The 27,369-nt window shown below is 43.6% G+C and overlaps 1 protein-coding gene across 2 annotated transcripts in view; it reads right to left on the reverse strand.

The window, feature by feature from the left end:
* Positions 1-291: 291 nt before the first annotated feature.
* The window catches only part of LOC143299245 (C2 domain-containing protein 3-like), a 50,191-nt gene continuing 23,113 nt past the window's right edge, over positions 292-27,369 (reverse strand). For both annotated transcript variants that reach the window (XM_076612458.1, XM_076612457.1), the window contains exons 25-47: positions 27,036-27,182; positions 26,017-26,145; positions 25,246-25,340; positions 24,152-24,283; positions 23,476-23,532; positions 22,601-22,693; positions 21,577-21,681; positions 19,186-19,369; positions 17,846-17,965; positions 16,782-17,027; positions 15,990-16,133; positions 14,920-15,028; positions 14,562-14,717; positions 14,086-14,391; positions 13,633-13,789; positions 13,220-13,271; positions 12,464-12,591; positions 11,334-11,417; positions 8,997-9,256; positions 8,291-8,715; positions 7,697-7,942; positions 5,838-7,351; positions 292-5,468 (exon numbers count right to left, since the gene is read on the reverse strand). In XM_076612458.1, the coding sequence (XP_076468573.1) occupies positions 5,295-5,468; positions 5,838-7,351; positions 7,697-7,942; positions 8,291-8,715; positions 8,997-9,256; positions 11,334-11,417; positions 12,464-12,591; positions 13,220-13,271; positions 13,633-13,789; positions 14,086-14,391; positions 14,562-14,717; positions 14,920-15,028; positions 15,990-16,133; positions 16,782-17,027; positions 17,846-17,965; positions 19,186-19,369; positions 21,577-21,681; positions 22,601-22,693; positions 23,476-23,532; positions 24,152-24,283; positions 25,246-25,340; positions 26,017-26,145; positions 27,036-27,182 (5,063 nt within the window). In that variant the 3' untranslated portion in view covers positions 292-5,294. The remainder of the gene's footprint in view (positions 5,469-5,837; positions 7,352-7,696; positions 7,943-8,290; positions 8,716-8,996; positions 9,257-11,333; positions 11,418-12,463; positions 12,592-13,219; positions 13,272-13,632; positions 13,790-14,085; positions 14,392-14,561; positions 14,718-14,919; positions 15,029-15,989; positions 16,134-16,781; positions 17,028-17,845; positions 17,966-19,185; positions 19,370-21,576; positions 21,682-22,600; positions 22,694-23,475; positions 23,533-24,151; positions 24,284-25,245; positions 25,341-26,016; positions 26,146-27,035; positions 27,183-27,369) is intronic.

Consider the following 27,369-nt stretch of genomic DNA (forward strand, 5'->3'; position numbering starts at 1 on the left):
AAGACTGTACTCAACTCATGTGTTTTTTGTTTTTCTTTTTTTTGTTTTGTTGTTTTTTTATACAATAAATTATACAAAAAGAATGTTTGTTTTGGCTTTCCTTTTAACCACATAGAATGTTTGAGTGGGGTTTTAACATAGTTTGAGGTAGGGCTGATGGCACAATGACAAAGAGACAAGTGAATATTGAATAAAAGCTGTAACAATGTGAACTAAATAACTTTACATCAATCACTTTCATACATGCTTCCACCACACAAAACACCAACTCATGTTCATATTATTATTCTAATCAGCTTTAATACACATAACCTGTGCTTGGATTCAGATCTCTTTACTCCCAAATCTGCATTAATATATACAAGGGTAGAAAAATAAATAATTGTACAAAAATACAGCTGTAGCATAGATCAGATCTGGCCCAGTTAATATTATTCTGAGGCAAGTAACATTGTTATTCAAGGAATGTCAACAACTACATACTATCTTCTACCTAAACTTAATCAATTTTAGTAATCATATTTGTACATGACACAGTATCTTCCAAAATACACACACAATGTATTCTTAACTGGAGCTGGTGTTGATCTTGGAACTTATATTCCTACCTCCTGGACAGAAAGCATACCTGCCCCCTGAAGGCTTTTGCCAAAGGTGGATGGAATGAGGTTGTGTATGCAAAGAACTGGTATCACAGAGAGCCCATCTGTCAATCTCTGATGCTCAAAGCTTACTCAAACCCAGGCACTAACACACAACCATTAAAGATTGAGGCTTGTAGTGCAGCATTCAACCATGCAGTGTCCCCACAACCTGGAGGGTGAAGGGAGCAGTAAGCAGTAAGATGCACAAGGCTGTTCACTCCAACTCGTTATCATAAGGGAAAAAATGACTGTTTAAAGCTTATCACTCTGCTCAAGTTGCTCCATGGGTTGCATGCTTAAAATATCAGGACACCCACAGTGTTTCAAAGGGTTTATGTCCGTTATTTCCCTTCCATTGTCAGAACAGGGTTGAGGGTATCAAATGTCCAATTAACCTTATGATCAAGACCAGCTCATGGCAATGCCAGTGGGTTGCTTGTTCTTACTCAATATTCTTTATGTCTGCCAGTAAAATAAATACTGCAGTATAATTGTTTATCCTGACAAAGCTTAACAATATATCGACATTTTTAATTCTCCAAAGTTGCACAGAAGATATTACAAAAAATTAACTATATTTCAGTGATGCAAAACTTGATTCTGCAAAGTTATTCAGAAGATATAACAACAAAAAAACCCCGAAGAAAACAACTATCCTTGAGTAATGTTATACTCATCATTGCTTATTTGTGGTGCAGCACACTCTGACACAGCAATCAGTGACCCAGCAACCACTGGGTTAATATCTTACAGTCCTTCCATGCATAAAGTGAAGAACTGTATCAAACTACCCTTGCGTTAACAATGTATTATAATGTATCTCACAGTCCTTGGTCTTCCTAAGGTGTCCAACAGGCAGAAATAGAGAAAATTTTAATTAACATAAAAACGTCTCTGCATTCAGCTGCTGGAAACAGGAGAAGAAAAGGCACATACACTCTGCAAGGACAATTTCTTTTCTGTTCACACTTCCTGTGACTGTCATTTTGTATGTGACTGTTAAGTTCATTCTCTGCATGCATGCATGCGTGTGTGTGAGCATATCTTGTTTCTAGGGGTGAATGGGAGACGAGCAATTCCTTTTGTGACAGCAATGACTGCGTTCATTTTGGAAGATACTGTGTGGTCTGATCACCAGCCTCTCCACGTCATTATTATGGCCAACAAGGTGAAATGGGTTACAAAAAGTCAAAGAGGAATTATGCTGCTCATAGTGATACATACACCATTTTGCAGTTTAGGTGGCATACACACCTCCCAATAATTTACCGGTATTATGGCATATGTAGTGACATCTATTAACTCACTCCAGACGAATAGTTTTCTCCCCTGCTTTCCCCCGCAGATGACCCATTTGTTAGGGTTAGGAAAAAAAATCACAAAAAATACAAAACACAAAGTAACTGAATGAAACTCCCTGTATTTGACCCACTGACCCCTCTTCTAATGTCCTGTGTATGCCCACCCCCCTGCCTCTCTTCACAGCCCTCAGAAACTGCTCCCTCTCTTCACAGCCCTCAGAAACTGAGTCACTGTCAGTACCTTCTTGCGGGTACCTTTCTTCACTGCAGATACTTTATTCAACGTCTTCATCATCCTCGTTGATGTTGAAACCTTCAGTTTGAAGCATTTCAATCACATCAGCAGCAGTAAAAAGCCACTGTCGTGATCTAGTTTGCTCCAAAAATTTCCAATTGTATCGCCTGCAACGCCATTTTTGATACGTATGCAGATTAGCTTGTCATGTGTGGTACCAATGTCAACAGCTGGCCAGCGAGTGTATAGTCACGGAAACCTCACGAAGAAACTTTCCAACCCTTGACACGTTCTCAATGCCCGGTGTAGCTGCAATTTTTATGCTACCCCATGAGGAAAATGTGGACAAATTTTTAATTGTCGAAACCGCTGTAGTGTTCCGTCGTCCGGAATGCTACCTTACGTCAGGAATGCTATAGCGTTCCATCATCCGGAGTGAGTTAATATATCTTGGTCTATATACATGCCTAGGAATATATTTTATGACTGAACACTATAAACTACATATGGACGGATTGTTATTTGGCTAGAATGTCGATGTTGTGCAGGTAGTACGTACAACACACACAAATATCTGGACTGCCCTAGGTAAAAAAAAAAGAATATTACTAATAAACGACACATCCATACACATTTACACACCTCTACTGATGTGAATGATTAAAGCTCTAATTAGAAAAACATTTAAAAAAAGAAAAGACACTGAAATAGAAAAACACAGCTTAAAAAATGTAACACTGAAGGCATCCATAATGTAAAAAATGCATGCTAAAAAAAATCCAAGGCAATCATGACTGAGAAAACAGTACACAAAATAACTTGTTTACAAAAGTTACAGCAACACACACACACACACACACACACACACACACACACACACACACACACACACACACAAACACTGGATGAACAACATGAAATCTGTCACATTCAACTATTGATAATATATCAAAGCTTGCCAAGTCATGCTGAATTAACATCAGACTTGAATGAGTACTAACGATTGCATTTTCCTTCACTGAGCATACCTTTAGGCGTCTCTATGATAATAAATTACCTTTAATTTTGGACATCAAAGGTTTTTTGTTGGTTCAGATGATTCAACCAGGTTCAAAATTACAGTACTTTATAATTTTGACAATGAAACCAGATTAAAATGATTATGATTTTCATGCACCCAAAAGTGATTTTAAATGATGAAAGAGCACATTTTCCTCCACTGTCATGCTGTTATATAAATTCATTTAAATCCATTGATTCATAATTGATCTACTGATTCTACAAACAGAGAGACCCTTCACACGCATATGCACAATGCATCTCCCATTTTATAACCCTTTTCTGTCTTTTCACTGGAATCTAAAGAAAACTGAAAAGCATTTAGTTGTCAGGTTCAAACAAGAACTCAGCAGATCTAGACAAGAACAAAACCTTCATGAAAACGTTCAGTAATAGGCATCCATGATGATGGTACAAAAATTATTGACTGATAAGTTCCATCCACCGACACACAAAAACACAAACACATACATGCTGCAGACACCAACACAACAGAGTCAACATTACAACCACTATCACTTTCTCATCTTCAGTTTATGAAACAAATCAACCTGTCCTGCACAGCACATGCAAGCACTTCATAATTTGGCACCTAACTCTGATATAAGTATTCACATATACATAATTATGAGTTAAACACATACACACATGCACCTGCATGTGCCCACACACACACAGACACCTGTACACACAAGGCATTCACAGCTGAACCAGATGCACACTATCACAGTCTGATAACTGCCCCAAACAGGAACCTGAGAAGAAGAAGTAGGCAAGCAAGGAGAAAACTGTCCTGTCACAGATGACCGCTATGTGGCAAGGGATGGACTGGGCTCAGCCTGTGTCTCTCAGTAACATTTCACTAACAACATGATTATCTCCTTCCTCCCCTCTGCTCACATCACTATGTACACGGTTTGATGTCCAGCAACGATTCTCATGTCTTTCTATGTACAGTCTGAACAAGGAAAGGCTTTCCAGACAGAAAGGCACAACGAAAACTTGTCTGTATCAGTCTGTAAGGCAACTATTCTTTCTGTACCCATTCAACAATGACAAAGTGGGTAATGTTAATTGTTAATCAGCCATCGTTTTACTAACATTTGTCCAATTTGCTGGTCTGAACCGCAATTATGTGATTTTATTTCAGACACTGGTTCCAAGCTCCCCATTCACAAAAGCTATGCTAAAGAAGAAAATCTAATTTCTTGCACAGTCTGAGCAGCAGGTTCATCAACTGATGAGTACTTTGAAAATGTGAAACACAGCAAAAAAACAACAACTGTGTCCCTTGTACATGACCTGAAGATGACTGCCACAGTGCTGAAACACCAAGAACCTTCAGCTGCACAGAGTCTGCAAGACTATATATTTTCTTCTGTGCTCGCATGCACTTTACCTGTTCCAGGCCTCATCAGCCCACTCCTGCCCTTGCCACATTACACACTGCACTACCTTCAACCAGCAAGTGGCCAGTTGCGTCTCGTGGAGCTGACTGTTCTACCACGGAAACTGACAGTAACGTCCATGATCACAGACTGAGTTGTCTGCCACATACTGGGTTCCACAGACCACCACAGCATTAAGTGACCATGCCATGGGCTGGGCACAGCATAGAATCAGGAAAAGGACGGAATGGCTACCCACCCATGGCAACATCACTTCTGGACCCAAGTCACTGTACTTTTCACACCCCTGAACTCCACTTTCCTATGAGTAAGGAAGGTAAAGGATGTTACCAATGGATAATTGGATGAACATGATGTCAGTGATGAAGGTAAGGATGATACCCATGGATGATCGATGAACTTATTGTCACAATGTACAGGTCTAAGCCCAATGGTGTGGACCACCTACATGTGATGGTCCTGTAAAGCCTCTCCATACATGACCCATACTGAGTCACACCACTGTGTCTGCTAGAGAAGGGGAGAGTGGGGGAGAGCGGCAGTTCACTACTATAACACAATGTATCACAACCAACACTTCTCACCACCACACCTCTGTCAGAAAGGCACTTGGGACAGGGCATGTTACTGGCCACATGATCTCCGCTCAAGACGGTTTGGCGGAGAAGATTTTTGCAATACGTTTGGCCTCCTCTGCCGTGGGCAGCTTTCTACCTCTGGCTGAGACGGTGGCCTTGAACTTGTTAGACGCAGTGCCAGCTTTCTTCAGTCTCTGCAGCAGGTCCGCTGAGGCCTGGGCTTTACCATCGGCCCTGATTGTCTGCAACACACCCCTCCATATCAATTCATGGGTCAGACAATGACAAAATACATGCCCAGAAACAGGAGCGCATCAAGAACAGACAGCAACATCTACTTGACTTCACCAGTAGCGCATATTCCAATGCTGCTGAAAGCTGATTTTTGTGTGTGTGTGTGTCAAAACCCACTGTCATGGCCATAAGCAAGATATTACGATGAATATCACTATGTAAAGACATGCACATCCCTTAGTATTAAAATTATTATCTAAAATAATATATCAGTGAATAAACAATGCATACTTATGCTTTTTATAATGTCTGCATTTCAAAACAACGTCCACACTGCAGCAGAAAGAGTAAAAGGAGAGAACGTGAATGTCACTGACCTGAGGTACAGACTCAGCCGCTGAAGTGGCCAGCTGCAGTGCCCTCATTGAAGCTTGAAGCTCATCTGTGGGCAGGAAGAATTCCGGCATTGTTGCAGCCTCTGAAAGGCCATGACCCTGAGTGGAGTCCAGCAAGGACAGAGCTTCACGTTCGTCCTGTGATGACTTGGCACCGCTCTCCAGACCACTGTCTTCTGTGGTGGCTGTGATACTCTGGCACGGTTCTCTCCCCTTGACGGCCCCTCTAGGTTTGGCAGAGGTGACCCTGGCTGTGGCACTGTACTGATAGTTCAGTTCTTCCTCGGAGGAGTCGTATGCTCCGTTCATCACCACACCCTGCTGAGGGGGCGCGAAGAACTGGGACACTTGGTCCGAGCGTGCCGACAGGGTCTGGGCTCTGTCAGACCCCTCCTCGTCTTCCGAATGTTCAGCACACACTTCCAGTTCTGCCCTCCTCCCAGCGCTGGTGGCTGAGGACTGGCGTGAGGGTCGGCTGCTGGGGGTGTCGGGATTGTGGGAGGAGCCAGAGGCTGAGGACGTCAGTTCAACATTGGACAGCAAGTGACGGTGAGCTTGTGATGTCGGGTGGAAGGAGGACACGGTGGAGTACAGTTCCACATTGGACAGGAGGTGGGCTTGGCGAGCCAGACCCTCAGCATCCTGTTCAGAAGCCAGATCACCGTTGTGCATCCCCTCCCTGCGCTGTGCACGCCCCTGCATCTGTCTGGCCGCAGAGTTCACTGAGGTCAGAGTGTCAATCAGCTCCACCTGGGACAGGAGGTGCATGCTTCCCGGGGCCCTGTCTTCTGAGGGCAGGGACTCCAGATCAGCCGCTCCATTCATCTGGGGCGTAGCTGTCTCGCTGGGCTCCCCTGCCTCACTGGTAGGCAGGTCCAAATCAAGGGGAGGGTGTGAGGGGGTGCTGACCTCCCCTGTCAAGGGAAACGTCAGCCCTGCCGACTGTCCCTGGGTCAGCGAGCTGTGGGCCAGGTCACGGCTCTCCTCCAGCCAGCTGTCGATGAACGAGTTCCGTTCCTGGGTCTCCGTCATGTCTCCCCTGTCACTGGGCAGCTTCTCTGCCTCCAGGGTTTTCTCCCCCTCCTCCTCACCACTGCCCTCCTCCTCAGCGCTCTCATCCCTGTCCCTCTCTGCCTTGTCTGTGTTGTCTTCCTCATGATGAGACTGTACACCTGGCCAGGTGTGAAGGGCCACCTGTCCTGCAGACACCTGATGAAGGGGGGAAAACACGGCAGGCAGCGTTCCTGAGGGGTGTGCAAACTGTCGCAGCATTCCTGACACATCATTGATCCTGCGAGGGGTGATGATTTCCACATTGCTCCCCTCCTCCTCCTCTTCCTCTTGTTGATGGTCCTCCTCTGCCTGGTCCAGCATGGCTCGGTAGTGGTGGTAACTGCCAAACATCTCGTCATCATCCGTGTTGTCATCATCACTGTGGTAGGCAGCCGGGTGATGGTGATAGTCCTGCTGGAAAAAGTCCTCCATCTTGCCCTCATCTGTAACAGACCACCAACAGAAAACTGTATTATCATCACTGCTCTTTACCTCAATAGTGTGTGGCATGTTTTTCACATCACAATGTATCGAAGCAATATCTTTCACGCAGCTCTTTCAAATTTCTCCGGTTTCTCATCAAATGATGCTTTATATGAGTGAGAGGGTACTTCAACACTTCTGCAGCACTACAGCCCTGACTGACAGACAGGGTGCAGATGCAGACGGATGTACAGTGTTCAGTCATTACAGACTTCGTGCAGATGGAGATGACAAGACTACATACAGATATAAATGGATATACGCAGGTGTACAACACACAATCATCAGTTTCTCTCACTAATCACCTGAAGGAGCATCAGATCTGGGGGTAACCTCGTCCCCTATAGCAACCATGTTGGTCAGCACAGGCACCTCCTGCTGCCTGGTCACGGCAACAGCAGACCCACTGGAGTCAGATGGCACAACTCCCACTGGCTGGAACCCCTGGCTGGTCTGAGAATTGCTGGAGAAGTCCCGAGGAGAGCGGGGAGTCAAGGCCCCCTGGGGGGACCCCTCCAGGAACTGCTCTTCCACAGCACAGGCAGGGGGTCCTGTCACAAACACAGTGTGGGCAAGTCCCTTTAGTTTCATGCCATACCACCTTTGTTGGCCACTCCACTTGTTCTGTGTATCAACACTGAAGGTCTTTTGCTGAAATTTCACCAAGTTTCAAAACATAAACAATAAGGTAGCTGATTAATTATTTTACAGGATCCTTCTATGCAAAGCTTAAAAGGGGGAAATCAGAAGAAAAGAGAGAGTAATAAACCCACACATTGTAACTCGTCTTAGTCATGCAACACAGGGCTTAACAAACAGTTACTGTCATCAGCAGATGTTACAAAGAATGGGCAACACACAAACACACACACAAACACACCACACCTACACACACTGACCAGAAGGAGGCAGAGCAGACAGCAGCCTTCCAGCAGACTCCTTCCCCTCCCCAAAGGCCACTTGCTTGTCACTGCGATGACTGTCAGGCCCATCCTGCGACTTCCCTGTGTTGTTGCCAGAGAAGGCCCCTGAATCCACAGCATTGTGAGACATGCTGTCCTCTGACGCAGACCTGTTGGGTTGCTGGCTGGAGTCCGCCGTGATGTCCCTTGAGGTCAAAAGTTGGCGGCTGACATCGGAGAGCACCTCCCGAGTGGCGGTGAGGGAGGAGGTGGTGTTGATGGTGCTCAGGCCGGAGTGGGTGCCCGTCAGAATGTCCGCTGACCGGGCGCTGGTGGGCTGGTTGGCATCAATGTCCGACTCCTCCACAGACAGGCGCAGGCGAATACGTTGGGTCAGGCCGTCCAGATCACGCAGCTGTTGTCTGCAAAACATAATGGATGTACTCTGTCACAGCAACCCACAAGTTAACTTTCTCTGTACTAGTCTGATTCCACACCAATAGACATCAGGGGGCAGATTAAAGGGTTTGTACAGTTCCATTCCTACCACCGGGACACACAGACACGCACTGTCACATGCACACATTGTTTCACATATTCATACTCTCTTAGTCTCTTCTTCACTTCAGTAAGGGGAAAAAAAAACAACCAAAACCACTAAATTCCCACCCCCCAACCCCCCACCCACACACAATGCCAATACCTCAGAGAAGAGAACAGCATGGACTTGGAAGAATCCCCAGCCCAAGCAGCAGCCCCATCACCAGGCAGAGACAGGAAGCGTGGTTGCCAGTGAGAGGCGGCACCCCCCAGTGACGACGGCCCAGCCTGACCGTCGATGCTGTTGGTGGCGGCGGTGGTGATACCAGCCATGGTGGGCAGACTGGACAGGGCAGGGAGGGAGGTGGGGAAGAAGGAGAAGCCAGCCACTGGCTCACTGGTCACACACACTGACCCTCCTCTCTGCACAAAACACACCTACAATGTATCGTTTCCTGAACCTAGCTTCTTTTCACAGATTCAACCAAAATTTAATCATTTGGGGCATGGAGGATACAGTAACAATATAAACACACTGAATCAGAACTTCAGACTGGCAATATCAAATGAAACAAGCATAAAAATACACTTCTTTTTTTTTTTAATCTAAAGACAAATCATAAATCAAGTCCCCAGGATCAAACTTAGCAGATTTTCATGTGTTTCAGATGAAAGGACAGGTTACACTGTGTCATGAGCATTGTGTTGAAGTTTGCATCTATGGTAAACATGATTCATTCCTTTTTCTTTTTTTTAAAATGGATTTGCAGCTTGTAATGTCATCTAATCAGCAGCTGCTGGATGGAGAGAAAAAACTGAATGACTGACTGATCATTGATAAACAACTGTAACTGTTCCGGACTGCCCTGTCTTTTCAAAACCATTAAATGAATCATTTTTCATATGATAAATTGTGTATATCAAATCTTCAGAGAAAAACAACGACTACAAATCCAAAACAGCCATTATATTTATATGAAGGAACAAAGACCAATCACACATGATTAGGGATGAGGCAGAGGGACCTAGAAAAGAAAGAGATGGGGGGAGGGGTGTGGGGTGTGGGGGGAGAGAGATGTGTAAAGAAAACAAATTTAACATTATATGATTTTGTTCATGTGTTGCACAGTTCATGCTCTCAAAGAAATCAAAACTATGTGGCTCACAGCCAAGCCAACCACAAATGGGGGACATTTCAGGACTGAATGCTCATGAAGACAAAATTAAAAAAAAACAAAAAAAACATGCCAGTGAAAATGAAGCATTGGAACAAGGACAGCGTTAAGATACCTCAGTGCAAAACTACAGCAGAGTAATGGGGAAGCACTCAGCAGTGTGACAAGGGGAAGCACTCGGCACAGATTCACCGAGTACAGCAGTATGACAGGGGGAAGTACTCAGCAGAAGTACTCAGCAGTGTGACAGGGGGAAGTACTCAGCAGTATGACAAGGTGAAGTACTCAGCAGTGTGACAAGGGGAAGCACTCGGCACAGATTCACCGAGTACAGCAGTGTGACAGGGGGAAGTGCTCAGCAGTATGACAAGAGGAAGGACTGAGAAGTGTGACGGGGGAAGCGCTCAGCAGTATGACAGGGGGAAGTACTCAACAGTATGACAAGAGGAAGTGCTCAGCAGTATGACAAGAGGAAGCGCTCAGCAGTATGACAGAGGGAAGTACTCAGCAGTATGACAAGAGGAAGCACTCAGCAGTGTGACAGGGGGAAGTGCTCAGCAGTATGACAAGAGGAAGCACTGAGCAGTGTGACAGGGGGAAGCACTGATGACAGGGGGAAGCACTGAGAAGTATGACAATGGGAAGCACTCAGCAGTATGACAGGGGGAAGCACTCAGCAGTATGACAGGGGGAAGCACTGATGACAGGGGGAAGCACTCAGCAGTATGACAGGGGGAAGCACTGATGACAGGGGGAAGCACTCAGCAGTATGACAGGGGGAAGCACTCAGCAGTATGACAAGGGGAGGCACTCAGCAGTGTGATAGGGAGAAACACTCAGCAGTATGACAGGGGGAAGCACTCAGCAGTACGACAGGGGGAAGCACTCAGCAGTATGACAGGGGGAAGCACTGATGACAGTGGGAAGCACTCAGCAGTATGACAGGGGGAAGCACTCAGCAGTATGACAGGGGAAGCACTCAGCAGTATGACAGGGGGAAGCACTCAGCAGTACGACAGGGGGAAGCACTCAGCAGTATGACAGGGGGAAGCACTGAGCAGTATGACAGTGGGAAGCACTCAGCAGTGTGACAGGGGAGAGGCACTCAGCAGTGTGACAAGGGGAGGCACTCAGCAGTGTGATAGGGAGAAACACTCAGCAGTATGACAGTGGGAAGCACTCAGCAGTGTGACAGGGGAGAGGCACTCAGCAGTGTGATAGGGAGAAACACTCAGCAGTATGACAGGTGGAAGCACTCAGCAGTATGACAGGAGGAAGCACTGAGCAATATGACAGTGGGAAGCACTGAGCACAGACATACTCACAGAGGACAGCATGCTGACAGAGGGACCTCCAGTGGCTGCGTTGCTGCTGGCCGGGCCGCCCTGCTCCACTGGGATGATGCTCACCTGAACACACACATCTGTGTTACCACATATCAACCACCATGCTCCTGGGGAGGGGGCAGAAAAGGATGACTGCTGTAGCTCTGTGTGCGTGTGCGTGTGTGTGTGTGTGTGCGTGTGTGGAGGTTGGAAGCAGGAAGGGAGACAGCATGTGGGAGCTGCCCTTGTTTTCTGTCATCTTTAGATATGGAATGACTGCTGACTGATGTTATTTTCAATGCCCCATGTGCATTCTTCTATTTTAAGCCAATAAAGAGTCTTCACATTGAGAAATGCCACATACACTGGTCCAAATGTATTCTCAAACTTTTTCTTTTTGCACAAATTTATATATTTCTTTCTCTTTCTCAGATGCGAACATATTCCCTCAGACACACATCATCACATATCCAGATCTATGCACACACATAATATATTTTCACACCAAAACACTCAAATACACTCACACTCAGGACTCAGGAGGGATTTAGGTGGTGTAGATTTTGATTTCTTTCTTTCTTTTACTTTCTTCTTCCTTACTTCTAACATCTTTTCAAATATATAATTTTAGATTATAAGTATAGATATGTATGCATTTAATGCATAGATGTGTAAGTATCTTAAATATGAATGTACACTGAATCATAACACATACATCTAATCTTTATGCCAGACAACTAAATATGCCAGTTAAAAAATTGAATGCATGGGAATAAGGGAAGATTAAAACAGAAAGCAAGACTATGTGCGTGTCAAGAGAATATGAAAGGCATAGACGTAGAAGAGAGAGCAGGAATACATTAAAAATAACATCATATTACATTTTGCTTTTTCACTGAAAATAATACTGAAGTAGTTTCCAAAGATTCTGTGCAGTATAGGAAGATGAACTTTGACTGTTCAGTTTGTTTATTTCATGTGGAACATGTGGTTCTGTTGTGTGGTGCAATATGCAAAGAAAATAATTTCACGTGCATAGTGGGAAATATACAGAAAAAAATCACACATAACACACACATGTACCCACACACACATGTGCGCGCGCAGACACACACACACATAGTCTGTACCTTAATCTGTCCCCGACTTTGTCCACTGAGGTCAACAATGTTGTACCAGCCACAAATCTGACGCAGGCCAGAGTTCAAAGGGCAGAGGTCAACTGACACGAAGCCCAATACCCGGTCACATGACTTGTCTGTAAGCCAACCACAATACAGTACTCATTTTATGAAGTATTCTCCTCTTGCATTTCAATGCTTACATTGGGATACAACAGCTCAAGTATCTTGGCATTTTTCCATGATCTTGCATTATAGTACTATAGTCTAATTACTCATTCTTTGGTCAACACCTGCATAAGAATAATATATCATAGGTATTCAAACCACTGACCTGCACTTGCATTATAACACAATCAGTATGACACAACTGTTGGACCCTTTTAAGCATAAATCTTCATAATACATTGGTTTGTTTCCATTCAAAACGGAACATGCTGAGTTTCCAGTGTGCTCTTTCCACAACCTCGTGGACCCCTTATCAGAGTTCAGGAGGGGCGGGCCTTTGGTTCCAATGTTTTATTTTCTATCTTCCTACCCAACCCCCTGACCTCCCCACCCTTTCTCATTCCACCTCACCCTGCCTCTTTCGTCCCACTCCACCCAATTTTCTTTTCCAAGCAACAGGCATCACAAGCAGAACAATAAAAGAACTGAAGAGAGTGTGACAACACCAGCAAAAGGATGACATGATCAACACAAAAGTCTGACAGTCACTGTACACAGTCATGATCAAGTACATGAGAAGAAAATGTAGAAAATTACCTGGCTGTTTGCTGCCTCCTTCTGGCTTGTGCCACACTTTCAAAACCAGGTTCTGGAAAACAGCATGAAACAAACTTTCTGAATGTCACCATTCAAACAAAAGAAAAAAAAGAATTAATTTTAACAATGAGTCTGTAAGCACTACTTTTAAACAAATGACAAAGATGCACACGACTATATAATTCATGACAAAATAAATTAATAAAAGGTGGGAAGACAGACACACTATTCATATTGCTCTAAATTTTTCCCACACCCCACAACTGCACACACACACACACACATACACACACATATGCACATACATGCAACACACACACACTCGCACACACATGCAACACACACACACACGCACATACATGTAACACACACACACACACACATGCAAACCCCGCTTGCCCCAGCACCCTGACCTTGCTATTGTGTGTGAGCAGATCAGCACTGAGGGCCACCTCAGCAGTGTAGTCCCACACAGGGTCTGTGCTGTTGGCCACAATATCGCTGTAGGTCGGCAACGCTCTCTCTGCAGACTGGAATGAAACGTATGTGGTTGGCGCCACCTCCCCTGTCCTGTAATCAATGCACCACCTCATCACACACAAGGCGCACCAGAGTAGAATTGTACATGCACTGAAAAAAACTCTTTATGAATGTTGTTGTGTCCTATCAAAAGCCTTATAAAAAAAACCTCAGCATAGATGTATTTATGCTCAATCAAATATCTTTAGAAAAAAAACCCAACTCTTTACTGATGTATTCATGTTCTTTACTGATGTATTCATGTTCTATCAAATGTCTTTGAAAGAATTTATTTTAAATGCGTGTTATGTACTATCACCCACCCTCAGACACACAGAGGGTTTTACCTGCCAGAGGCTCTGACTGTGGGTAAGTGCAAGGCGCGCTCCACAGACAGGTGGACAGTAAAGACCGGCCCCACATCCACCTCTTTCGATGCTGACTTGGACTTGGCAGGGCTATGGCCACTCCCCACCAACTGATGGAAGCTGTCACCAGAGTCATAATCAAAGTCTGACCTTTCTCCTTCCTCTATCACCTCATCCTCATCGTCCAGCAGCTGGTTGCCACGGCAAAGGTTGGAGGTCAGATGGAGCTGAACGAAAGCTCCAGCCAGGTTGGGGGTGCCTGGTTTGAAGAGAGGCAGGAGCCCACTGCAGGAGAAAGAAGCAAACAGAGATGAAATCAATGAAACACTTCAATGCAGGTAGGGTGGTGATTTCACAATGAAACCATCTATTATGTAGGAAAGAAAAATAACAACCGATCATAAATATGTTTACAAGAAGAAAATCAAACTCCAGGTTAAAATACCTGGACCCACCTGATGCGATGCTGCCGGCGACGTGTATCACACAAAGGTAGGAGGTCAACGTAGGCAGTGCCCACCAGTTTGTCCCGCTGCAGTGGCCTCTGACCTTTGTCATGCGACCCAAAGGTCACCCACACCTGTACTTCCAGGCGTTCCTCTCGCAGGTACCTGCAGGGGTCAGTGCAATAATTGTAATATTAATACAACAAACAGAAATAATGATGACAAATTTCAATTCAAGAAATCTGACTGTTTTAACAATTCTAAAGTGTTTTTTTTTTCTTTTAAACAACCATCAATTTATCAGCTGCACAGAAAATAATGTGACCAAGTGAATCATAGCTGTATGTATACAGGCGGATGAACTGACCATAGGAAAGGTGCGCTGTGAGGCAGCACCATGGTGTGGCGGTGCTGAACTCCTGCCTGCAGCCTCTCCCCATCCCCATGTAACCGTGACGAGCGGGACACCACCGCAGCTGTAACATGCACCATTCTGTCCCTCACCGAACAATATACTGACATGACAAGCCCAACAGCTATGGTACAAGACAGACAGCAGTGGACCTCTCTGGTGGCAGTCTTATGTGCCATGCCACAGGGTATGAAGAGCATCAACTTCACTGCTTAATCTGACTGTTACATGAAGACTTCAGCTACAACTTCTACTATGCAGTAATTCTGGGCCAGGAGTTGGTGCACAGATATTTCTTGACACTGGCATATACTTAACTGACAGTTGGAAGGACACTGTTAACAAGTTCAGTCTTGCAAGTGATCTTTTATATGCTAAACAGAGCAGACCACTATTTTTCAATGACTACTTACGAAACAATAATTTTCACACTGTTGTTTCATATCTTGTTTTTCAGATTCTCACCACTGTTCATTTTTCTTTTCTTTTTTTACACTTTTATTCTTTCAAACTCTCATCCCAAAACATGTAACTCCACAAACATATTTCCAACCTTCCAATATACATTCACATACACACACTGTCTTCTGATATTCTGGACAGACTGACTACAGAAGTACAGCATACACTCACAGACACACACTGTCTTTTGCAGTCTCAAGTACAACATATACTCACATACGCACATTACCTTTTGCAGTCTCCTGACTGACAGCTACATTACCATACTCTGACACACACACACACACTGTCTTCTGTAATCTCCTGATTGAAAGCTACATCACCAAACACACACACACACACACACACACACACACACACTCTCTCTCTCTCTCTCTCTCTCTCTTCTGCTACCTCCTGTCTGACTGACAGCTAAAGCACCACATACTCACATACACACACTCCTGGTATCTCTGACTGACTGACAACTAAAGCACATCATAAATACACTAACACACATCAGTATCTCTTGACTGGCTGTTGACTAAAGCACCACAGCCTCCCCACAAACACCCAGTACTGACCTCGGTCATAGAACTTGTAGCGGATGTAGCATCGGGCCGAGGGGTCCAGAGAGGTCTGGCCAGGTAGCAAGACACGGGCAAGAGGAACGCACACCTGGTCAACCTTCATCGACACCTGGTGGCTCTCCTGCTGACCACCTGCATCTATGTCGAGGGCAAACAATAAACACACCTGTGTAAAGAGAATATGACACACTGATGTTCATGTATGTCAGTGTGATTGATACCCGTGTGGTTAAAGCATGCATCCACACACACACACACACACACACACACACACACACACACACACACACACACATGCATACACTCCACCATCCCCATCAACATCTGAATCAAGGTATAAGATTATGACATAATACGCTAAACAACGATAAAGTTGGTCAAATGCTCTTACTGGCATGGTACACTAACACACACATGAACATGCATGAACTGCCCAGTTCCACTGGTTTTGAAAAGAAGCTGCTTACCACTCACCACTCTCCAACTTTCTCTCAAAATTTGACTTTCATTCTTTAATTCTGTCTCCAACTTTCTCTCATTCTCTAAGAATTTTTTATTCTCTCAGATTTTGTCTCTTTCTGACTCTGACTTCTCTCATTCTCTTGGAATCTCTCGGACTTTTTCTCTCATTCAGAATCTGGACTGTCTCTCATTCTCTCTGACTCTCTTTATGACATCTCTCATTTTCTCAAGACTCTCTCTCCCTCTGTCTCTTTCAGATCAGTCATCCTGTAGTATCCCCACTGGCCAACCACCATGCCCCCACCCCCACCCCCCACAACCAACCTTCATCTTGCCAGCTGTCCAGTTCCACAGTGGGGTCGATCGGCGACCACCCCACACTGCGTGCTGACTCCACCACCTTCTGTCGGTCAGAGCTGTGGGCAAAATGCACCCCCACCTCCACCCCTCCTACCAGTCGGGAGGAGGAGGAGGAAGAGGAGGAGGGGCCCTCTTCAGAGGTGGAGGTGTTGCTGTCAGCGTGGGCCCAGGTGGAAGTGGGGCGGTCCATGGAGAACCAGCCCTTAATGCCTGCCACAGCAAATCACTTGTTTTACTGTTCCAGAGAGATACAAAACCTCATCGTGTCCAACTACATTTCACACTACAGAAATTACCCACCAAAAAAAAAAAAAGATAAATAAAAACTATAAAAACTAGTAACAGAGAGAAAAATGCCATGGGTTAGGGGTTAGCCAAAATTATTTCAACTAACTCATAACATGAACAACACTGACCAGGACACTGTGAAGATTTTTTTTTCTTGTGAGGAAATTGCAACCCACAATGCACCATCATTTTCTACCTCTCTTTTCCTCATTCTAAAACTTATCTCTCTTCTTCTTTTTTTTAAAGTATTTTTATACATCATTCTAAATACCAGTCTGGTTCTGAACATTTTGTTCTTCACAGGCTTTATGATGCACACACACACAGACACACACACACACACATCTGCCCTGTGTTTTCTTCCCACCTGTAAAGCTGCACAAGAGCACCACTTGAGCAGAGTGGTGGCCAAGTGGTAATGTGCCTGACTAGGAAGCGAGTGTCCATGGGTTCCAGTCCCATAAATTGAATCAGGATTTTTATTCCCCCTTTTTTCTAGACCTTGAGTGGAGGTCTGCATGCAAGTCTTTCAGATAAGGTGGTGAACTGAGGTCCTATGTACTGCATGCACTTAGGACACATACAAGAACCCAAAGCAACAAAAGGGTTGTGCCTGGCAAAATTCTGTAGAAAAATTCCACCTTGACAATAAAGCAAACACCAGCAGACAGAAAAAATAAAATAAAATAAAGATGGCACTGCATTATGGTGACACTCTGTCCCCCAGTGCTGTGACTTACCTGCCTGCCTGATAAGGAGATGGGCTAGGGGAATGGTGCAGGTGCCCAACAACACATCACCTGACGTCTGAACCAACCGCTTCCCACCTGTCCTGTCATCGCACTCATATTCCACCACACCTGCACACACACACAGTATGCCACACTCACACACATCTCGCAAGTCTGCTGCGTCTATGCACAGGAAAGGCAAATCTATACAGGCAATGTCAGGTCACATACCACAACATCTTGACAAATGATATCCAAATGACAACTATGGTCAGGACTTGTCATCCCGCGTCCCTCCTAACAACAGCAGATGGGCCTGGGGTCCTGGTGTCCGGGCAACTCACAGCTTCTATTTACATTTTTTTTTGCCCAGGATTCAGTGACACCATTCTTCTCTATTCATATTACAACACTACAAATGAATAATGGTCAGAAACCCACAAAGAATAGAATAAGATAACAACGCACAAAGACAGCATAGGTGACAAGGACAATGCCAAAAACTAAAACACAGGTTGATGAAACAGGCCAGAACTGCAAAAATGCATTATCATTCCTATAACTCCCAAATACAAGATTGTTCAATAATAAAGCATTCAGGCTGTCTCACTGTAACGTTGACACAAAGTAGTCTTCTGCATGTCATGAAGACAGTATAGTAACAAGATCTGAAGAGACTGCACCAATGTTCAGTGTAAATGGAACTGTCAAACAGCAAATCTGAGAGAAACTACTACACTATTCTAAAACAAAGACTAAGACTACACACAGGCAAACCATGACATATCTCGAAAACACAAGGTCTTTCTAACACAAAACATTCAGACCTGGTTTACACTAACAGAAGTAAGCAAAAGCTGGAGATTTTGACAACAGACATGATGCCATGATTACAAAAAAACACACAATTCATTACCATTAGCTAAACCAAATACTTAACACAAAAACAAAAGTGGAAAAACATGAACAAGTCAAAGGAAACAGGAAATAACACAATAAATTTTTAAATGGCATGGCTAGTATCAGTCCAAAAATATGACCAATTGCTCACTGCAAAAACAGTAGATTTTCAGGTCCATCAAAAAAATAATAAATAAAAGAAAAAAGAAAGAAAAGAAAGAAAAAAAGAGACAAAGAGGAAGGGTTAATACATGTGATAAATCTAAATCCTGTTATGATTTTATTTACACGTCTTCAATTGTGTGTGCAGCATCGAAAAAGAAAGCTCAACATGAAAAAAGAAAAACGAAAAGAAAAAAAAAGAAAAACAAAATGTTTGTGACATATCATATGAAAGTTTTGGTACCACCAACAAAAAAACAGGGAGCCAGCTACCAGTTACCACCTACCTGGAGAGGAACTGGTGGGCACCTGATGCCACACCTGCAGTGACAGGTGACCAGTCTCCAACACCTGGGCCAGACTGGCGGGGTCATCCTGGTCCCCTGACCACATCAGCTGCAGAGGCAGCTCCACATGGTGACTGAACTCTGGGCTGAACGTCCGTGCCACCGTCTTTGTAACTCGCTCCTCCTGTACACACAACACATACACTGAACGTCCGTGCCACTGTCTTTGTTACTTGCTACTCCTGGACACACAACACATACACACACATGAATATCCATGCCACCATATTTGTTACTCACTCCTCCTGGACACCCAACACATACACACTGAACATCTGCGCTACTGTGTTACTCACTCCTCCTGGACACCCAACACATACACACTGAACATCTGCGCTACTGTGTTACTCACTCCTCCTGGACACACAACACATACACACTGAATTTCTGCGCTACTGCGTTACTCCTGGACACACAACACACACACACACTGAACGTCTGCGCCACTGTGTTACTCACTCCTCGTGGACACACAACACATACACACTGAATGTCTGCGCCACTGTGTTACTCCTCCTGGACACACAACACACACACAATGAATGTCTGCGCCACTGTGTTACTCCTCCTTGACACACAACACATACACACTGAACGTCTGCGCCACTGTGTTACTCCTCCTGGACACATAACACATACACACTGAATGTCTGCGCCACTGTGTTACTCACTCCTCGTGGACACACAACACATACACACTGAATGTCTGCACCACTGTGTTACTCCTGGACACACAACACACACACAATGAATGTCTGCGCCACTGTGTTACTCTTCCTCCTGGACACACAACACATACACACTGAACGTCTGTGCCACTGTGTTACTCCTCCTGGACACACAACACATACACACTGAATGTCTGCGCCACTGTGTTACTCCTGGACACACAACACACACACAATGAACGTCTGCGCCACTGTGTTACTCCTCCTCCTGGACACCCAACACATACACACTGAACATCTGCGCCACTGTGTTACTCCTCCTGGACACACAACACATACACACTGAACATCTGCGCTACTGTGTTACTCCTGGACACACAACACATACACACTGAATTTCTGCGCTACTGCGTTACTCCTCCTCCTGGACACACAACACATACACACTGAATGTCTTGGCAGATGTGGTGTAGCGTATATGGATTTGTCCGAACGCAGTGACGCCTCCTTGAGCTACTGAAACTGAAACTGAAACTGAATGTCTGCACCACTGTGTTACTCGCTCCTCCTGGACACACAACACACATACACACTGAATGTCTGCACCACCATCTTTGCTACTCGCTCCTCCTGGATACACAACACATACATACTGAATATCCGAGCCCCTGTCTTTGTTACTCACACATCCTCGACACACAACACATACACATTGAACGTCTGCACCATTGTCTTTGTTACTCGCTCCTCCTCAACACACAACATACACACACTGAACGTCCGAGCCACTGCCTTTGTTACTCAGTCCTCATGTACACACAACAGATACACATTGAACTGTTACTTGCTCCTCCTGGACACACACACACACACACACACACACGCACACACGCGCACACACACACACACACACACACACATGCGCACACACACACATAGCTTACCGGATGAGAGAGAGGGTCATGTGTTGGGAGAAAGGGGATGGAGAGGATGGTGTGTCTATTTTATGTCAGACAGCGAAAGCAGAAATACAGTTTGTTTTTTTGTGGCTGAAGCTTTCGCCCAAGTGTGTCTAGGTTCTCACACTGAAACGGACACTAAAATTCAAAATACTGATAACACAGCTTCTACCGAAAATACAACACTACACCATATATCCATTACACTAAGTTAATTATTTCTCCTGTTGGTCACACTTGGTGAGAGTACTTCCCATCAGTGACTCTACTTTCTCCCCTCCCAAAGTCTACCTTCTGTTCTCCTGAGACTGGTCTGCAACTGCAAAAATCTGCTCCCTTCTTACACTTCAAACCTTCTTTGCAATATTTTTTGTATTCAATTTCTTTACTTTTCTTCCTGACCAAACAAAAATTATCTATGTTCACATCAAAAAATGTGAAAATGCCATCAGATCACCATGACAGAAAATTTTCATGAAAACCATCATGTGAGCAGTGTTATCAAGAAAAAGTGATTACATTCACAAGAATGTTTGCATGCTACTATATGTCTGCTATCAGCTTATGAAATGTTACAGAACAACAAAACAAGATTTGGGATTCTGAACTACATACCAGTCATCCACGCATGACAGAAAACGTATCAGAAACTAAAACGCAACCATGTCAAACCACCAATGACCAACCACTGGTCGCACACTGACCTGGCTGCCGAGGAAGGACAAGATCAACCTGATGTAGGAGTTGACCCCAACTTCTGCAGGATACTGCATGCCACTGTCTGTACGTGCCGCCCATTCTGCAGCCGCCTGACAACACAGCAACCAACACACTGACACACTGACCACTAAATCAGTCACATGTCCTCTAATGAACAAATATGTGAATGTTTTCACAAGCAACATCATAATCATAATATGCAATGATGTGAACATAATAATATTGATAACAATAATATTAATGATAAAATTAATGAATCATTTCTTATAGCACACAAAATCTTGTGAAGTGCAGTTCAATGTGCTAAATACTATTCATAAAAACAAATTCATGCACTAAATATGAACACAACACACACTCACAAACAGTCATCTACACTCACACACACACAACATCTAACATAACAAAGGGAAATGTTAAGTCATACACAATGAAATATGCACCTGTGTGCCCATTTTACTTCTCAACAATATACACACCAACACATATCTATATGATTTTTCCCCCACTTGATATACTGAGAATGTCTGTGCAGTTATCATTGTCACAAAACATGCCCTTGTGAGAATTTCAACCTGCTCTTCCCAAAGACAACGCAACACTACAGTACAGCATCACTGTTCTTTCCTGTCTGCCTGTCTATTTAATAGCTTGGCTGAGTGAATTTTTCTGTTGGTGCTCATTAATGGAAAGTCTTTTGTTACCATAACAGGTATTTTTTTTCCTGAGTTGAGTGCAAGCTACTCACAGTACTAGTCACAGGAGTTCCATTAACTGTCTCAGAAGAAAATATAAGGGTCCTAATCACCACTCACTGTATTATATAAAGGAGAGCAAAATCCATCAATGACCCAAACCTAGCATCTTCTGATTTCTATATGAGTGGTCTAACAACAATGCCACCATTCTTCCACCCACCTGTCCACACACACACGCACACATACACACACACACACGTATCCTTGACAAAGGAGGAAAATGTTTTTGTCATCTGCTGACAGCACATACCTGCAGTCCAGAGGCCCTGATGACGGAGATACAGAGAGACACCTGAGAGCCACCGGTCATCTGCCTGACACTGCCACTGCCACTGTCACCAGTCTGTCAACACCACAACACACACTGCAGCATGGCTCTGTGCTGCTCATCTATTTTGACTTGTCCCACATATTTCAACCCCAAGCAATCAACTTTAGTGCAACACAATGTGAATTAACATGCCAGCATGCATGTCCTATTCTTCCAAACTTCTGAATATGAACAGTTGAAACAGATCCAATCACTGTCATCTGTCACATGAACTATCTATCCTGTTTTATTCATTCAGAGGTCAACAATGGCAGAGTGAGAGAAGAGACTTGGTCAGTTTGGGGCTTCAGAGTGTGAGCGATACAGAATTACAAACTCAAGAGGAGGAAGAAAGGAAAGAACAAATTATCAATTCAAAACTACTGCAATTAAAATCTGCCTGTGGTTGAGAAGACGCTGTGAAACATAGGCAGACTTTCCCCTGAATTTTTTCCATCCCACCCAAAGGAAGTACGAATGGTCTGCTGAAAGGTCATCAAAGACAAATAGACTAGGACTCCAGTGCCCCTGCCAAATGCACTGCTGTCACATCCATACAACATGCGATGACCAGGACTACATCTGAGGGTATGTCAAATTTGATTCAGGGCTGAATGTCACAATTACTTCTCGTACTGAGGTGCTGTTTGTATTCCTTGGAATACAGTGAACACTATGTGGACACACTTGGCAGAGTAGGGACGGCTACTGTTTTTTATTGGCCTTATTTCATCCCTACAGCCCTTCTTTCTTTTCAACTTTTCATGGAATATACATATAGATATGACCATCATGAAGACACAATAGGAGTTTACCTGGACTGTCTGTGTTTTGTAGTGAACAGTAACGTCCATCAGGCCAGAGTCCTTCATCTGAAACCACAGCACTCATCTGTCACTATTGTGTAATACATGGAAAAGCTCTGTCACACTGTCTCTCACCAATGGGGTAAGTCATATCATAATTCATATGTTCTGTGTGTTCACTTAAGGAGCACAGGGCTATCTGGCCAAATGTTACAGAGATCCACATTTAAAAATTATGCAATGAGTGGGTTATTTCCATTGCCAAATGCTTTGGATCAAGACATGGTTGCACCCCAACTCTATCACTCAAAGAGTTAACAAGCATAAACTCACTGTTATTTATATACAACCAAACAAAAGCCCTTTACAATGTGCTTTCAGCAAAGACTATTCTGCAAGTGGTTGGATTATTTCTGTAGCTAATGCTTTGGCTAATGACACTGCTGCACCCAAACTCTATGTCTCAAAAAACCAAAAAACCCAAAAAAACCCCAAAAAAACCTCATTGTCACTGACATCAATTAAGAAACAACCAAAAAGATCCCCTTCAAAATGGAACAAAAAGCCTCTTTGGGCCAAGACTGTTCTGCAAGTGATTAGAGGGGATGAATCAAGCTTTCATCACTAATGTTCAGGAAACAAACTAGTTAACTCAATGATGGGTGTGGTGAAAGGTCACACCCACCTTGGCCTGACTCTCCTGGTCCTGGCTGCCTGAGGCCACAGGGGTGAGAGGCAGAGAGAAGGACTGCACACTGGGCTCCCCTCGTTTCTGCATCGTCACCATGGCACACAGCTTGGCCAGGGGTAGGGTGGCCTGTACATCACATACACTTGACAACTGTCACTATGATAACTTGTATAGATAAAACACACATGCACTCACTGACATGTTAACTCGTCTGAATATCACACACACACACACACACACCACACACACACACACACACACACACATTCATTGTTCCCTTAACCCTTAAGGGGCACAGCATGGTGGACTGCTGCAACACAAATGCACAAATGCACAAGCCTCCCTCTCATAGCAAACACACACAAACTCACACACACATATAGGCAAATCCAATATCAGATTGTTAACTATCATACACTGTTGATCTTCAGTTTCAGTTTCTTAAGGAGATGCCATTGCAATCAGACAAATCCATAAATGCTACACTACATCTGCTAGGCAAATGCCTGACCAGCAGCATAACCCCACACACTTAGTCAGGGATTGAGTGCCTGCATATATATTTGTGTACTTATCAGAGTGGATTTTTTTTAATTCATATTTTTGCCAAAGGACAAAACTTTTGTTGCCATGGGTTCTTTTTAAGTGCATCAAGTTCGTGCTGCACACAGGACCTCAGTTTATTGTCTCATCTGAATGACTAGATGCTCAGTTTGATTTTCCAAGTTATCAAACTTGGGAGAAAGGGCGAGAGCCACAATTGAACCCAGACCCTAACACTATACTGGCTGAAAAGTGTCTTAACCATTCCACCATCTTACTCTCTATGAGTTGATCTATGAGTAGTAATCAAGCAAGTGAGGTTGCAGTCAACCTAACAAAAAATAAAATAAAATACACCGTCATTTTGCAATAAAAAAAACACACATAGAGGAAAAGCATTCATGGTAACAATTTTATTAAATGATTGGGTTTTCTGTGCAGATTCAAATTCAAAATATAAATCAAAATTTTATACACCAACACACCAAATCCTACTTGAGGAAAAACATGTGTATACATCTAAAGCAAGGAAAATCAAAACATACCCTGGCAATGACCTGGTCCCGTACATTTGGATGATAAAAGCGACACCACACTTCAAATGGCAGACCACCGCTCCCTGCTGAGGAGTTGGCACAAGCTGCACACACCAACAAACAACCAGGTTATGCATCTGACAAGAAAATAATGAAATTACATACTTACACAGACTCCAGTATCTGCTGACAAAGAGACAATCACTTCCACTGAATGAAAAAATAAAAGGACTTCACAAAGGCAAAGTCCTTTCTTTTTGCTATGGCAGGTCTGGGTTGCATTGACTGCCTGGTCTGGCCTGAACTTAACTGGAGGACTTCTTGAAATAAATAAATTTCATATCAAACTTTTTACCAGTTATGTTATTCAGTATTCCTTTTGAAGTGATTGGTTTCTATGCACCGTCACTTCAAGAAATAGACTTTTTCACAGAAAAACATTTCATATCCCCTCTTAATACCATTTCTCTGGAACAATCATTTCTCTGGAACAATCAAGTCCACTTCATTTAGATGCAAGGATTCTCTGGAATATGATATCCTATTAACACAGACATACAACAGGAACTAGTATTTATGATTCGTTTACCGACTCATCAGTACAATAATTGTGATAGAAGTAATGTCAATGTAATTGAGTTGGTGGCTTTTAGTATTCTAAAAGCAACAAACACCAACAAACATGTAAGCAATCACTTTGCAAACCAGGCAAAGAGAAATTTATCACTTGACAAGAGGATCACAGGCCCACTTTAAGCAGACTGTAGCCTGGAGTCTCACCTGTGAGCAGCTCTCTCTGTACAGGTGTGGCAACAGGTAGGGTGATCCTGTGGCGTGTCACGTCACTGAAGGTGGGGTCAGGTATGCACAACGTGGTAGCTGTGCGGAATGACCGCAAGCTAGGCATGGCTGTAATGGGGAATTTTTTTAAATATTTTTATAATGATAATAGATAAACTTTAAGTGTAATCCTCCCCAAAAACATCAAGGCTCAATGCACAGTACAAAATATAAATTTGTGTAACAATAAATAAACAATAAACAATGAAAAAGAGCATTTCATAACTCAGATAATAAGAGTATCCTTCAATGAATATACCCTTATAAACACACATAATTCATCCTACCAATAAAAACAACCATCTAAACATTAGATGGAAGAAAAATGAGCTAACACACAAAATGTTAAATGCAGAACACATGATTGAACAAGGCTCGCTCCCTTTTTCTTGCAGGCACATAGCTATTTAAATTCAGTTGAACACTGAAATTTCTGCATACATAATACGTCAAACATGAAGAAACATTTATTTGGCAAATCCAACAAAAATGACAAACTCAATAAAAGACAAATTCAACTTCAAAGTGTTTTGTGTCATACTCCAAGGTTCAAATCAAAACAATTATCTTGTTGGCAAAAGGTGGATAACTTTCTAATTTCACATGTCAAGGTATATGCAGATCAGCTGGATCCAGAGCCATCTTTCAGACCAAAATACTTGCAATAAAGATCCTATAATCCATGTCAGTACTCCACATTAAAAAAACAACAAACTCAACATGCATTGGAGGACAAAAACAGTACAGCTAAAATTAACAGACATAAAAAAAGTTTTGTGTAGTTGCAAAAGCTGCCCAACATAAGAAACCAACAGGCCTAGTTTGCATCAGTTTGACAGGTACAGAATATGAGTACCCCAAAAAATATCACAAAAAAAATTACATATAAAAAAAAACTGGCACACGTAAGAATGCACTCAAGAAAAAAAAAGTGTAAAGAAAGTTTCATTGTGCCTCACCCAGAACGAGGGTGGGTCCCTGCTGTTTGGCCTGGCCCTGTGAGGGGAAGAAGTACTGCACAAAGCAGTCCGCCTCTCCCCAGATCATGGTGTCTAGCAGCTTCAGGCCCCGCACTCCCTGAACCACCACCTCAAAGCTGTGCTCCACTGAAAACATACAATTAATCATCATTATCATTACTCTTATTATTACAGAATATTTCATAGCGCATATCTACAGAGCACTATGCTCTTTGCAATGACAGTAAGATGGCTAAAAGATACTTGTATAAAAACTAACTTAAGAATAGATCAATGTGCAATATATCTGAATCAATTGCACATACTCACAATC

This window comes from Babylonia areolata, chromosome 24 (assembly GCF_041734735.1).
Source record: "Babylonia areolata isolate BAREFJ2019XMU chromosome 24, ASM4173473v1, whole genome shotgun sequence".
Lineage (NCBI taxonomy): Eukaryota > Metazoa > Mollusca > Gastropoda > Neogastropoda > Buccinidae > Babylonia > Babylonia areolata.